This window comes from Podarcis cretensis (assembly GCF_951804945.1).
Source record: "Podarcis cretensis genome assembly, chromosome: Z".
Lineage (NCBI taxonomy): Eukaryota > Metazoa > Chordata > Lepidosauria > Squamata > Lacertidae > Podarcis > Podarcis cretensis.
In genome coordinates, this window is record NC_137184.1 from 41,470,275 (window position 1) to 41,483,609 (window position 13,335).

The window sequence follows — 13,335 nt, forward strand, 5'->3', positions numbered from 1 at the left end:
CCCAGCGGGCAGGTCGCGCGCGCCTGCCCGCCCCCTCCCTCTGCCTCTCCCGGGGAGCCTCTGGCCGGCTGTCTGCGTACGTGGGAGCCCGGGAGGAGCAGCGCGCAGCGCGGGAGGCGGGCATGGAAGGCTGAGCGGAGCTGCCTCTGCAAGCAGCAATAATGTGGCTGACTCCCGAGGAGGTGCTGCTGAAGAACGCGCTGAAGCTGTGGGTCTTGGAGCGCTCCAACCGGTACTTCGTCCTGCAGAGGAGGAGAGGCTGTGGGGAGGAAGGCGGAGGAGGGCTCACCGGTAAGGCAGCGGCTCCCTCCCTCTCCCTCTTTTCCGCCCCTCCCGGTTAGATTCCCCCCTTGCATTATCACAACAACCCTGCGAGGGAGCCCGGGCTAGACTGAGAGTTATTGCTTTGCGCCTGCAAGGGCAAGCTGGGATTTCAATTTGGGTCTTCTCCCTCCCTTTCCCTTTCCCCCTCCCCACGCGCGCTGTGTCCTCACAAAAAGCCCTGAGAGGTAGGTTAGGCTGAGAGCTAAGGCCCCACACCAGGTGAACTCTAGGGTGAGATCCGGGTATGGGTCTTTCCCTCCACACCTGATTTGATTCCAACAAGCACCTTGGCGAGGCAGGTAGATTAATGCTGAAAGATACTTGGACATGCAGGGGGGATTCGAACCCGTGTCCCCCTTCTTGGCCCTGAGGTGCCCTAGTCCGCTTCACTGCACCAGTTGTTTTTGCACCCTGGCTGTGGTGGGGTTCTGAGTGCAGATGAGGTGGCCAGCTGTCCAGAAAGGCAAAAACAGTCCCACCTATGAATCTGACCAAAGGACCAGTTTAGGGCATATGCGGGGTGCGGGTGGGGGGGTTCTTTCATCTTCCAGATGTTGCTGAACTTCAACTTACACCAGCCCCAGCAAATAAGGGCAGCAGCCAGGAATGGTGGGAGCTGTAGTTCATCAACATCTGGAAGACCAAAGGTTCCCCTACACATGGCCTAATGCAACACCTCGTTATGCCCTGCATATTGTTTCCATCAGTAGCCAATCAGATATTTTTAGGAAAAGCCCAGAAACAGGGTTCAAAGCCATCTTCTGGTAGTTGCGAGGGGTTACTGACTGCTCCTGAACAGGGAAGCTCTATGCAACTGTTGTGCCTAATGGTTTTCTATATAGTATGTCTCAAGCACTTGCTGTTCAAGAGGTATACAGTGGTACCTCAGGTTAAGTACTTAATTAATTCCGGAGGTCCGTACTTAACCTGAAACTGTTCTTAACCTGAAGGACCACTTTAGCTAATGGGGCCTCCTGCTGCCGCCGTGCCGCTGGAGCACGATTTCTGTTCTCACCCTGAAGCAAAGTTCTTAACCTGAAGCACTATTTCTGGGTTAGTGGAGTCTGTAACCTGAAGCGTATGTAACCTGAAGCGTATGTAACCTGAGGTACCACTGTACTGCTGCCGAAGGTGGAGACCACCTCTGAATTAATCTACTTTCAAAAAAAAAAAAAAAAAAGTGGGGGGAACAGTATAATTTATTGGCTATTTGCAGTGTTTTGTGGCAGTCAGTTCCATAGGTTTTAACTAGCTTGGTGTGAAGCAGTGTTTTATTCTGCCTCTTGTCCACTCTGAGCCTGGTACCGCCTTTTTGCCCTTGAAGTGAAGAGACCAGCAGGTGAAGCTTTTGGACTGTGGCATAAAAGCTTGCTTACCTGCTAATGTCTCGAGAAGCAGGTGCATTTAAGAGCACAGGAGGGAGCACATTAGCAAACCTTTGCAAAAGAAAACACTTTCTAGTTCTCAGCTTGGTATGGTGTTGCTGCTGCCGTCATTTTTAACTGGCTGTGTTCTGGTGTGCTTAAAAGTTCTAGCTTGCTAAGATGACCACGGGGTGTCGCCACCTTCTTAATAATAGTAATAATAATAATAATGGGCAGGCAACTGGTTTCTTGCAGAGATGTGTGAAAGGTCGCAGTGGGCAGCCGAAGTTTCCCCCCATTTCTGCATCTCTGGGTCAGGAATAGATTCTGTTGCTGGCGTTTTCCCTAGCATGACAGCTCTTAAAACACCTAGGAAACAAAGCAAACAAATAAAAGAATACCTGGTAACACCTGATTCTAAGTGAGGACAAGGGTTCCTATGCTTTTATTCATTCATTCATTCATTTATTAAATGTATATCCCACTCTTTCTCCCCAAGGAGCCCAGGGTGGTAAACAAACAAGTGATAAAACAATAGAAACATCTAAAAGCCGTTCCAATACAGATGCAGTCAGGGGAGGGAACTCTGCTATTAAAAGGCTTTTTGGAAGAGGAAGGTCTTCAGCAGGTGCCAAAAAGACAGTGTCTGCTGAATAGTCAAGGGAAGAAAATTCATAGAATTTTTGAGTTGAAAGGGACCGTAAGGGTCATCTAGTTCATCCCCCTACAATTCAGGAATCTTTCACCCAACATGGGGCTCGAACCCATGGCCATGAAATTAAGAGTCTTCTGCTCTACCGACTAAGCAGGAGCCACCACACTAAAGACCCTGCTCCTACATTTTGTGGAATGAATCCCCTGATAAGACCTGGTGTCTGCAGGAGGCCCTCACCTACAGAACATGGCCGTTGATTGAGTATATAAGGGATGAGACAATTTTTCATAACAGCTATGTAGAATAAATTGCTTCTCTTGGTCAGGTGAAATTCTACTTAATTGTTGTTCGTTCTGTTTGATTGTTGCTGTTCCTGTCATTACGCTTTCCTCGCTTTTCCAAATGAGCTCAAGGCAACATTTAAAACTCCTGTTATAACTACTCATAAGTGTGTCTTCAATCTGTGTGGCAGTTTAACAAAGCACAAGAGGGCAGGCCCCTGCCCCAAGGCATTTACAATCAGAACATTTGCTGTAGGACTAACCACAGAGAAAGGAGAGCCAAATGGAGGCAGGGAAAGCAATTTTCCAGTTGCATCTTTTTTTCAGTGGTGTGTACTGAGGATTAGTTACAGTGTGGAACAGGGACTGAAGAATAACAAAAACCAAGGGCAGAGAATCCTTGTCCAGCCTGCAGGAAACATACCCTTCTGCAACATCCTTCAAGGGCCACATGCAGATGTGGAGAAGTTGAGTGCATTTTAACTTTGCATGGTAGGCTAGTTTTTTCATGCACTCCATCATCCATCCTGGGAAGCAAGAAGCTGAGACTCTTAATCTTAGCCCCACGTTGGGCAAAAGTTCTTTCTGCATTGCACAGGGTTGTATTCGATGACTCTCGTGGTCCCTTCCCACTCTTCAATTCTGTGATTCCAGCCAGGCAAAAATGCACTTGTGGTGTGAAGCCGGACCAGTCAGGGTCTTGAGATTGATCTAAGGATACAAATGGAGATGGATGGAGAGCCTCCACCAGCCCCCAGGCTTCACATTCCCTGCCCTGATTAAAAAAACCCCGCCCGCATCTAATTCAGTGTTCTGTTCCCGTATTCTGGACATGATGTTGATGTCTGTCCATGTTCTTCCCCAGCACCTGGTGAGTTCAGAGATACATGGCCACTGAATGTGAAGGTTCAATTAAGCTAACAAAGCAAAGAGCCTTTAATAATTGAATCCCCGCCCCCCCCTTCAGTTTGATGGACGCTTAAAAAAAGCACAGCCCTGCACACACAAAAGAGTTACTGGCCATCTAAGTTGGTTCTGGTGAAATTCCATGAGTTGATTATGCATTGTGTGTGGGGGAAAATGTGTTTCTTTTGTCAATCTGCTAGGCTGCTTGCTTACCACCCATTAGTTTTGTTTCATGGACCAGTAGGGTCAGCAGCTGCAGCGGCTCATCACGCATGGAGGAGAATGAACTTGGAGCTTCCTCTACGGAAATGCCTCTACTTCTGTGCTGAGCTGTAGCCCCCCCCCCCCCCGGGCAGGGCTTAAGCGCAGCATGCAGAAGATCCCAGGTTCAGTTTGCAGGTAAGGCTGAGAGAGACTCCCTCCTGAGACCCTGGAGATCAGCTGCCGGTCAGTGTAGGTGATGCTCAGCTAGGTTGGCCCAATGATCTTACTCAGCATAAGGCAGTATGTTACCTATGTTTGGGATATAGCCCTCCCCACTGGAAAGCCTGCAGGTGAGATAACTACCTAAATACCTGTGCCCCGGTTCAGTTGCCTCCTAGGGATTGCATCCGCAACAGAAACAGCATGTTGAGAAGCAAAAGCAGCATGTAGACTCAGGATGGCCTGACTGTGGTGCTAAAAGTAAGTTACATCGCGCACACCCCAGCACACACTTGCTAAACATGCTTGTTCAGAAGAAACGCCAGCCCCATTCAGTACATTGCAAAGGTTTGTTTGTTTGTTTATTCATAATTCATTTTTATACCACTGCCTTACATCCCAGGCAAGTGTGCAAACTTATCTCCTTAAGGCCAGTACAGTAAAACCAGAAAATGCAAATTATCCGCAGTAGATGAACAGTGGCATCAAATACTTGAGTAAATAAGTATTGAATGAGCATCTAAACCACAGATGGGGAACCTGCACTACTCTGGACGCTGTTGAACTCCAACTCCCATCAGCCCCAGCCTGCCTGGCCAGTAGTTGGGAATGATGGGACTTGGGAGACTGGAGATGCGCATGTTCCCCATTCTGAGTCGAAGCCCAAGCAAGGTCGCCTTGGGACTTTATTCCAAAAGGTGGGTGCCAACACAACCTTTCTCCTGGTTGTCTCCAGATGGATCTGCACAGGCTGCAGGACAGTTAGAAGGCCTGATATAACATTTGTAGTGATCAGGCCATCTATACTGGGGAAAGGCATTCCCCCAGACAATGTGGTCCAAGGTCGTTATGGGGATTCGTTTGCTTTCAACAGTACTATAACTTGGAACTTGGCATGTTAGCAAATTGGCAGCCCGTGCAATGTTTTAAGCAACATGCTTATGACCAATTGTTCCAGTCGCCATCGTTCTTCTCCAGCTGCAGCTTCTGGTTCAAACCCAAAGAACCGTTAGTCATAGGTTAAAGAGAAAGCTGCTCTATATTAGGGCTAACTATCTGTACATCTCAAAATAAATAAATGAATAAATCAAGTTGTTGTTTAAAAAGAAAAGATCAGGTTGCAGGTGATGTGGAAAACCGCCCTCTGCCTGCAGTCCTGGAGAGCTGCTGCCAATCTCGGGGTACAACCTGAGCTACCTGCACAAAGAGCCTTACCTGGTCTGAGGCAGTTTCCAGTAAGCCAATATTGCCTTCTCTGTTTGTTGGCGGGTGGGGTGCGCCCTGAAGCTGTCACAGAGTTTGCAACTGATGGCCCCGTTCTTCCTGGCTTTCAACCTTAATCCACTGCACAACACCTGCTCTCAAAGCAGGTGGTTGTTTGAGTGAGGCAGTAGCAGCAGCAGCATGCTTTGTCAGAAAAAAAATGGCTTGCTTCTGCTGCTGATGCAACCCCCAGGAGGCTGTTGAACTGGGCCACATGCATCTTGCTTGCGTGCTGTGCTTCCTATAAGCAGTGGAGAGTGTTGCCCCGTTTTTGTCCTTGCAATCGCCACGTGCATAGGGTTATGCCTGCTATGCGGATCCGTCCAAAGGCGTCACCAGCCCATCGGCACAGCAACCTACGCTTGTGTTAGTCATTTGTAGCAGATTGATGGCCTGTAAATAGGGCGTGGGCTGGGGAGGGGTAGGAACCTGTTCCTTTTCTAATGGACAAACTCTCTTCTATGCCTGGAAGCAATTGATACCCACCACAGGCTGCCAGGCAAGTGGGCATTTGCAAGGCTGATGAGACTGACCCAGAGCATGAGCCTTAATAAAGCAACCGTTTATCTCAGGTAACATAATGATCACAAATGCATTATACACATACATATGCACATGTACAGACACACTTGCTAGCGTCACTTTTTGGGTTTGGGGGATACCTAGCTATGATATTTTACTCCGCGCTTTTGAAACTTTAATGAGCTTGCCTGTTGGTGTGAGGCCAGGATCTTAGAGTTTGCAGTTTGTTTTATATTGAATAGTGCCAAAGGGGATGTAGAAAGAATAATTTAGCTGGAAGCACTGTAGCTAGCTTTGAGTCACGGAGATTCCCTCCCCCCTTTGCTTTATGACTAATATTGCAGATAGAAACTGTGTTTTTATCTGGTGAAAGGCGGTAATCCGGTAATCAGTGCAAATGCTTTCTGCCAAAATTCATACCCTTTATATTAATATAGGATATTCAGTTCTGGGACTTAAAAGAAAATAACATCACATCTTTTAACTATTCCCTCTGCACAATTTTTTCATTGATAAGTATGTTGTGTGAGACAGAGTCAGTGTCTAGGCCTGAGGTTGTGGGGGATACTGTTGGAATCCCGTTATTTCTGAGCTTGCTGTCTGGGGGCTGACGGGAGTTGGAACCCAAAATCTGGAGGCTCCTATTTCCCCCCACCTCTGGTTCTTGGATTGTTTTATTGATGTTTAATATGCTGTAAACCGCTTTGAGATTTTTCTTAAAAATATAAAGTGGTATAGAAATGAAAATAAAAGAAAGAAAGAAAGATGTTGACCGCCAGATCAGATGCTATTGTGGGATGATGACAATGCCTCCCCTGGTTCCGGCTGTCATGCTGGAGGTGGGGGGTATCCCCCCCTCCCCCGGGCTTGGGTGAACCATTTTCGGCTTCACCCGGGAAGTGGATCAAGGCTTGCATGCCTATTTGGCCAATGGCAGGTGGGAGTCTAGGGCTTGCCAATCAGAAGATCAGCGGTTCGAATCCCCGCGACGGGGTGAGCTCCCGTTGCTCGGTCCCTGCTCCTGCCAACCTAGCAGTTCAAAAGCAGCACGTCAAAGTGCAAGTAGATAAATAGGTACCGCTCTGGTGGGAAGGTAAACAGCGTTTCTGTGCGCTGCTCTGGTTCTCCAGAAGCGGATTAGTCATGCTGGCCACATGACGTGGAAAAACTGTCTGCGGACAAACATCGGCTCCCTCGGCCTATAAAGCAAGATGAGCGCCGCAACCCCAGAGTCGTTCGCGACTGGACTTAACTGTCAGGGGTCCTTTACCTTTAGGTGGGCTGCAACACCAGCAGATCGTAATTTTTATTTTAATATTATCCTTTGTTACCTTAATTTTCTGTGTGCAATGCAAATGTTACTATGGTTAGATTTTAATTTTTTTAAAAATATATAATTTCAAGTTTCAAGGTGTCTTATTTACAACATCTTTCTCTACTAGGACATAGGTAGAAATATCGGTACATAAAAAGAACGCAAATTTGTCACTGCATCTTTCTGTTTGTTTACTTAAAGAAGGTAGATTTCCAGGGGGGCACTGAGTAATTTCTTTCTTTCTTTCTTTCTTTCTTTCTTTCTTTCTTTCTTTCTTTCTTTCTGGAAAAGGGGTGGTAGACCAAATAAGATTGGGAGCCTCTGGGATAAACTAAAGAGTACAGGATAAACTATTGATTGATGTGGACAAGTTTGACCTCTGCGCCAGCAAATCAGGATAGATTGCTCAATGAACAGCTTGCCTGGCAAACCCAGCACCATGCCATTTTCAATCATTCGTTGACCAGGCAAACAGGAAAGTTTTTGTCAACTTTAATTGGTTTTCCTCCCCTTGCTGAAGCAGGCATGTGTGAGGGAAAGAGGCATTGCATAAGTTTGAGGGGTAATTTGCAAGCCGCCTTTTCATGCTGACGAAATGTCGCCCCTCTTGATTTGATACAGAGCATGTTTTGGTGTTTCGAGAACACTTCCTTTTCCCGAGACGTTGCCGTAAGAAGCTGCCTTTGGGAGTTCTGCATTCTGGGAAACATGGACTAGTACCACTGCCCTGTAGTATGGTCATTATGGGAACTGGGCAACGGGAATAGATTAGAAGGTGTTCTGATAAAAGAAGTCTCTGCGAAGATGGAGGCAGCTGCAAAACGCGCCTGGCGAGATGAATAATTCAGCAAGGAAGCGTTCTTCCAATGAATCTAGATGTAATCCGTAATGTCGCGGTTAAGGGCTCTGAAGTGGAGGGGAAGATTAGATTACACATGCAGGAAAAGCAATAGTTCTAGGTTTCGGACTGCAAGTGTTATCTCTCTCCCTCACTGAAATGAAATTCAAATCTGGTTCTGTGTTTGAGGAGCGCGTTCCTCTGATGCTGGGCCCCCTCAGGTTTATCTGGCACAGACAGATTTGAGCAATGCAACAAGCCAAGCTAGTAGATTTCATTAGAGCCAGAGTTGGCACCTGGCTTTGCTGGGCAACCTCCAATGGCTCCTCCACCACCTACTGCTGATGAATACCTAGCATTCTGAGCAGTGCTGGGATGAATTTCCCCACAATCCCCTGGGGTGATGCTATGTCAGGTCACTTGGAGAGTCAGCTGGCTGGAGCCCTGGCAACCCCGTCCAACGATACGAAGTTCTGACGCCGTCCCGGATGAGGTCTGTCTGCTTGACTCAACTTATTGATCCCTCTGTGTGGGTGTTTCATCCCTTATCAAACGTTTAAGAGAGCCGCAGATTTGTTTTAGCAACTAATGGCTATTCTAAAATGTTAAGGAATTGATCTGTGGTTCCTGTGCATCGTTGTGGGGTGAGGGGGTGGGGAGTTCATTTTACAGCTCCCTCCTCTTAGCAAGCCAGTTTTGGGCTTCATTGTGTGCTGCGTGCATCTTGGCATGAGCATGCGCAGCAGAAACATGGTAAGTGGTGGGGGAGAGTTGGTTGAGAGAAGATGTTCCCACCCATAAGCCCCTCGCAGTAAGAGTTCGGGCTCATCCAGTGAACCTGGTCATTGGTTAGTTCAGGGGTAGGCAAAATGTTAGTGCTCCTTTCACAGAATTCTGCAGAATTCAATGTCACAAGGGCAGGTCACTCCAGATCTGTTAGTCATGTTGACTACATGCAACCTCCCTTTTCAGAGACGGACAGTGAACTCCTGCTTAGTAGATGGCTAGGACTGAGTACAAGAAGCTGGTTGCTTATAGCCTTCCTAGAGGCACCTGGTTGGGAGCTGTTGGACAGGAACCATGGACTGAATAGACCTTTGATCCAGCACAGGAGGAGGGTTTTTTTTCTTCTTCTTACGTTCCTGTGATCTGTAATTTGAAGGCCAACTATGTGGCAACGAAATGTAGGGAACAATCCGTGCTGGCTGGTTAAGCAACAGTTGGTTCCTGATTTGCATTTCAGCAGACTCATGGTGTCGTCGAGTTGAACACTTGGGGTTTTAGGATTTCCTCTTGTGTAACGCACCATGGAAGCTGGTCCATTAATAGGGTACTGCCCCACCAATCTCAGCCTGCTCTCAGCCAGACTCACTTGCCTGCCTTCTTACATCCAACCAGTAAGGGGGTGGCTCTGCCCATCATTAGCTCTGGCTGTACCTATGGTTGGTCTCTAGAAGTCCTAATGGGCCCCAGCTGCCAGTGGTAATTCAACACGCCTCTTGGTATCCAGAGAGACAATGGAGTTCGCCTCTGAGGGGTGAATTCAAATTGCTGCATTTGCAGCACCGAAATGAACTCTCTGGGACGCAAGCCTGGGCAGAGTGTGTGGACATCCTGGGCTGCCCAGACAACAAGACCCCCCTTTTGGTCTCACTGATGTGGTCCAAGGGAAAGCAGAGCAAGGTGTTTGGCTGGAAGAGTTGCCAGAAGGAGGTGTACAAAGCACCATTGGTAATACACACATGGAATCATGCAGTGCAATGCAATGTTGCCCATCCTTAAAAGGCCTCTTAAAAAACTTGAGTGCATTTTGGGAGAGTTGGTTGCAGGTGGGTTTTCGTGAATTTCACAAGTTGGAAAAATGGCAACATGGGGGGCAAAATGCCATTAACTTTTTTGTTTATGGACCCATTTTTAAAATGTAAACTATTCAGTAATCTTTGTGAAGGTGGCTACAAAAGGTGATATGACAACCTATGGCAGATAGGTGTGATTGCACACAGTAACCAAAATTAGTGGCTATGTTCCAACTTGGCCATCAAGATAATAAGAACAAAAAATGCAGCCCGATGTTTTGGGATTCAGCACACTTTTTTTCCACTAGAAATGCCCACTTGCAACTTATTCTCCCTTCCCCTCTGGTAAAAAAAAAGTTTTCACCTTCTTCAATTTGGGGAGAACGGTCTAGTCCAGTGTTTCCCAAACTTGGGTCTCCAGCTGTTTTGGGACTACAACTCCCATCATCCCTAGCTAGCAGGACCCAGTGGTCAAGGATGATGGGGATTGTAGTCCCCAAACAGCTGGAGATCCAAGTTGTAGAAACCCTGTTCTACTCTATACTCCAGTCCTTGAAAGCCAGGGAATGCAAATACAGCCAGGAGACCCGTGATTCCCACCCTCCCTAGCTATAGCTATAGCTGTATATGTATCTATAGATAATACCTACCTTGCTGTTTAACCTTCTTCCAGTACCATTGTTCTCTAGCCCAGTCCCAAAGCTGGCCCTATGTACCACTCAGCTGCCATCTTCCTTGCTCCAGAGTATACATCATTCTCTGGACCATATGGAAGGCAAAACCCGGCCTCTAACAGACGCTGCAAACCATACCTTGTACAGTGGTACCTCTGGTTGCGAACGGGATCTGTTCCGGAGGCCCATTCGCAACATGAAAAGCCCGCAACCTGAAGTGCCGTATCTGCGCAGGTGCGCGGTGCGATTTGGTGCTTGTGCGCATGCGCGAATGGCAAAACTTGGAAGTAACCCTTTCCGGTACTTCCGGGTCGTCGCGGGACACAACCTGAAAAAACGTAACATGAAGCAAACGTAACATGAGGTACGACTGTATATATTGTGCTCTCAAGCTTTGTCCTATATCCCACAGGCATCCTGGTGGGGACCCTGGATGCAGTTTTGGACTCTACGTCAAAAGTTGCCCCTTTTCGCATCCTGCACCAGACACCAGATTCTCAAGTCTACTGGTCTATTGCATGTGGTGAGTACATACAATTCAGAACTGAGCCAAGCTCAGGACGATGGCAGTGATAACTTGGGGTGCCTTGTCATTGTGGGAAAGAAATGCTGCCTGATACAGAACAAAGACTTCGCTTTTAGTTTAGCGTGCAGGGGGTGGGGGGAGGTAGGGGGACATCAAACCTTTGGGTCAGATCATGGTTCCCATCACTTCCCCCCGGTTCCTTGGGAAGGACGGTTGTTCAGTGGTAGAGAACATGCTTTGCATGCAGAAGGACCCAGGATCAATCATAGAATCATAGAGTTGGAAGAGACCACAAGGGCCATCGAGTCCAACCCCCTGCCAAGCAGGAAACACCATCCCCCCCCTCGGGACGCAGGTGGCGCTGTGGGTTAAAGCCTCAGCGCCTAGGACTTGCCGATCGAAAGGTCGGCGGTTTGAATCCCTGCGGCGGGGTGCGCTCCCGCTGCTCGGTCCCAGCGCCTGCCAACCTAGCAGTTCGAAAGCACCTCCGGGTGCAAGTAGATAAATAGGGACCGCTTACCAGCGGGAAGGTAAACGGCGTTTCCGTGTGCGGCTCTGGCTCGCCAGAGCAGCGATGTCATGCTGGCCACGTGACCCGGAAGTGTCTCCGGACAGCGCTGGCCCCTGGCCTCTTAAGTGAGATGGGCGCACAACCCCAGAGTCTGTCAAGACTGGCCCGTACGGGCAGGGGTACTTTAGCTTTCCCCCCAAAGAATTCAGGGAACTGTAATTTGCTAAGGTAGGCTGAGAGTTGTGAGGAGACACCCCTCCCCCCATTCCCCTCACAGAGCTACAGTTCCCAGGGAAGAAGGCTTGGCTGTTAAACTGCTCTGGGAATTGTAGCTCTGTGAGGCATAGCTGTCAACGTTTCCCTTTTCTTGCGAGGAATCCTATTCAGAATAAGGGAATTTCCCTTTAAAAAAGGGAAAAGTTGACAGCTATGCTGTGAGGGGAATAGGGGATCTCCTCATAACTCTTAGCACCCTGGACAAACTACATCTGCATGGATTGTTTGTGGAACTCATGGCCGTTTGAAGCGGTAGCATGGTGCTTTAAATCTGTAGCGCAAATGAGGCTAAAGGCAGTTTCCTATGTTCCCTTTACAACTGCTTGCATGTGCTTCTCTTGGATTCAGTGTGAAGCTATGGATAGGGTCCTCCAAGCCATCCATGCCCCCCCCCCACCGTATCCCCTCCATGAGAAAACCAGGTGCTATTATATTAAGTGCAATGCTTGCCTTGCTGACACTTGAATCTTGTGTTCTCTGGAACCTCATGCAGATAATTGTTCAGTGACTCCAAGAAAGCACACACAAAGGAGAGAGAGAGAAAGAAATCCATTTTATTGTTTTTTTGTTCAGAAGCACAGCAAGAATCATGTTTGTCTTCCTGCAGTACCTGGGAGCTGTTTACCAAAGGACGTGTCACCCTAAAGCCAATGAGAAATTGTTTTCTGAAGCTCATCCTCAAGTCCTCTTAATAGGTTCTCCATCCCTGATGTAGGGCCCGCTTGCACTATACATTTAAAGCAGCATCTTACCAGTTTTAGCAGTCATGGCTTCTGCTAAAGAATTATGGGAACTGTAGTGCTGAGAGGTGTTAAGAGACCCACCCCCCAATTCTTCTCTTAGAGTTCCAATCGCCAGAGTTCCTTGGGAAGAGGGAATGACTGTGAAACCACTCTGGGAATTGTCACTCTGTGAGGGGTATAGGTGGTCTCCTAACAACTCTCAGCACCCTTAGGAAACTATAGCTCCCAGAATTAATTTAGGGAATCCATGACTGCTGAAAGTTATATGATACTGCTTTAAATGCATAGTACAGATGGGGCCCTTGATGATACTCAGCAAGACAAACAAAATATTTGATTTGCTGTAAGGCAGCCCCCTGTGATCATAAGCCTATTTTCAACTCAATTTCAATTACTTCTGATTCTCCCCCAAGTCCCTTTTCTTGGGGCAACTGCACTAAAAAAGACAGGAGGGCTAATAGAGAATAATATCAGCAGAATACTCAGTGCTCTTTTTTCTCACTTTGCAACAAGATAGGAGATTGTCGCTGGGGGAAAAAAAGGGGGAACTCTTGTTTACCCAGCTGGTGGAGGATCTTCTAGTGTACCCAGTGAAGTTTATTTAATACTAGTTAATGTTTCCTATCAGGAGCCAGCAGAGAAGAAATAACAGCGCACTGGGACTGGCTAGAGCAGAATGTGATGACGACTCTCTCTGTGTTCGATTCCAGTGAGGACATCACCAGCTTTGTGCATGGGAAGATCAGAGTACGTTAGAAGCTGGTTCGAAGCAACTTTGGGACTCTTGCACCCAGTATTAGGGCTGGGTGATATATCGTCCAAAACCACTTTAAAATCCACATCATGATAACAGTTTCATAATTTTTGACCGGGCAATATATTTCAAATCATGATGTGTGTGCATGTGTGCTATGCAAA

The 13,335-nt window shown here is 47.6% G+C and overlaps 1 protein-coding gene across 3 annotated transcripts in view; it reads left to right on the top strand.

The window, feature by feature from the left end:
• Nucleotides 1–41: 41 nt before the first annotated feature.
• The window catches only part of TBC1D8B (TBC1 domain family member 8B), a 51,207-nt gene continuing 37,913 nt past the window's right edge, over nt 42–13,335 (top strand). Inside the window, exons 1-3 of one of the 3 annotated variants that reach the window (XM_079962659.1) lie at nt 42–291; nt 10,774–10,884; nt 13,046–13,164. In XM_079962659.1, the coding sequence (XP_079818785.1) occupies nt 162–291; nt 10,774–10,884; nt 13,046–13,164 (360 nt within the window). In that variant the 5' untranslated portion in view covers nt 42–161. Of the gene's footprint in view, nt 292–4,137; nt 4,215–10,773; nt 10,885–13,045; nt 13,165–13,335 lie in introns of those variants that run through there. The other 2 variants (XM_079962660.1, XM_079962661.1) reach the window with 2 other exon arrangements.